Raw genomic sequence first — 1,865 nt, 5'->3', positions numbered from 1 at the left:
TGTGTGCGATGCAATATGCTAGCCATCTATCATGCGATGGACAGCCAACAAACAACATGCATGCATTGCATGCATGCCCGGCCTGTGCGAATATATGTATTATTTGATGGCTATCCATCATGTGATAGATGGCCAGTGTGATGTACCACACTATGGACGGCCAGCGTAATGCACTGCAAGCTACAGTGTATCGTAGAGGAACAACTCAATATAAAAATGGGAGTCATGCTACCAAGTACCTACATAGATAAAATTCCAAAATGAAAGATTATGGCAAAACACTATTTAGTTTGATTAAGAACATCTGGTAATGTGAAAAATATTTAGCTAAGAGGAACATTGCAAAATATTATAGGAAACAGAAATTTTAATATTAAAATAATTTCTGTATATGGGGTGGCAATGGATCGAATATGAATCGAATCGATCAATACCCATATGGGTATATGACATCATATCATATCATACTGAGCCTACTAGTATACGATACCATATAGTATCAAGATTGTATATCGAGATTTATTATACCATACTGCTTACAGATATTATATTAAAATATATAGTATATCGGTATGGATGCAGTGTTGAGAGGGCAAATCTTGCTCACCGCATAATTCACAACAAAAATGAAGATATTCTTTTTTTTTTTTAATGGAAATATCCTTCATATTATATAGTTACATTCATGCGGTGTAGCCTTGAGCTCCCTCAACTGCCGGATGACTCCCCGGTCAGGAAATCGGTGCTTCCCATCGACTTGATGTTATCGCCGCTTAAAGCATGACCGACGGGCACCCCTCCACTGACCTGCCCGGCCTGCCACACGGTGTTCAACGTCGTGCGATTGCCGGGCAGCGCCACCGTGGCGTAGATGGTGTACTTGCCGTCGGAGTACTCCGCCTCCCGGCTGTAAACCCTGAAGCTAAGGTTGCTGTCCCGCACCGAAGGAGTGTAGTTGGAGAACTCATAGGTGATCGCGGTGACCGCAGCGGTGGAGTCGTAGAAGGCGAGGATGGCGTTGGCGCCTATCATGCCGGAGCTGGAGGGGTTGATGGCCCAGGCGACGAACCCCGAGGATTCCTGCGGTGCCGAATAGGCAATATCGGCGGTGCCGTTGGAAGGGTGGTAGGTCCAGTGGAGGGTCGCGTTGAGGCGGCCGAGAGAGCTGCAGAGGGTGTAGAGCCTGTTGTTTGAGAAGGTGTCATTGAGGCAGTTCTGGGCCAAGCAAGGTAGAATGAGAGAAATTATCAGAGAAAGAAGGATGGCTGGCCTCATGAGAGCAGCCATTTGGATCGTAATTATAAGCCTAAGCCCAGATGATGCCTCCTTGATCGGATCTTTGGGATCAAAATAGCAGCTTTAGACTCCTGATGTATGAATCCAGGATCAGAGAACGGGGGAAAGGAAGCTGGGGATCGGAAAGCAGGTTTTCTCTTACATGGAGTGATAAAAAGGAGAGCTTGGAAGCAGTGGAATCCAAGTAAGAAGCAGAAGAGAAGAGGGACCCCAGAGAATAGAAGATGGAAGGGTGGCGATCTCTATGGGGTGGGGATGCAGCACTGGAGGGGGAGGGTGGACATATATTGGAAAGACAGGTGGGGGGCTTTGCGGTTGTTGGCTTATCGGTGGTGGAAGCTTCTACTCTCTCTCTCTCATAAATTGTTATTATCGCATAAAGATTCAACCCTCTCTCTCATATATTGTTATTATCGCACGAAAGATGCAACCCTCTATCTCATATGTTGTTATTATCGCATGAAAGATACAACCCGAACGCGATATTTGAGCCTTCCCATATAGAACAGAGGGAGTAGATGAATCGATCCGAATTCCTTTCTCTCTATTGCAGTGTTTATTGTTTTTTT

At 45.5% G+C, this 1,865-nt stretch overlaps 1 protein-coding gene across 1 annotated transcript; it reads right to left on the bottom strand.

Annotated features, from left to right (window-relative positions):
• Positions 1-494: 494 nt before the first annotated feature.
• On the bottom strand, positions 495-1,565 carry LOC105034458 (cytochrome b561 and DOMON domain-containing protein At5g47530). The gene has a single exon (XM_019847004.3). The coding sequence runs from the start codon at positions 1,285-1,287 to the stop codon at positions 709-711; it is 579 nt and encodes a 192-aa protein (XP_019702563.1). The 5' UTR covers positions 1,288-1,565; the 3' UTR covers positions 495-708.
• Positions 1,566-1,865: the final 300 nt, after the last annotated feature.

This window comes from Elaeis guineensis, chromosome 15, assembly GCF_000442705.2.
Source record: "Elaeis guineensis isolate ETL-2024a chromosome 15, EG11, whole genome shotgun sequence".
In the NCBI taxonomy this organism is placed as follows: Eukaryota; Viridiplantae; Streptophyta; class Magnoliopsida; order Arecales; family Arecaceae; genus Elaeis; species Elaeis guineensis.
Note: the sequence above shows the minus strand (reverse complement) of the source record. Positions and strands in the feature narration are given on the sequence as shown.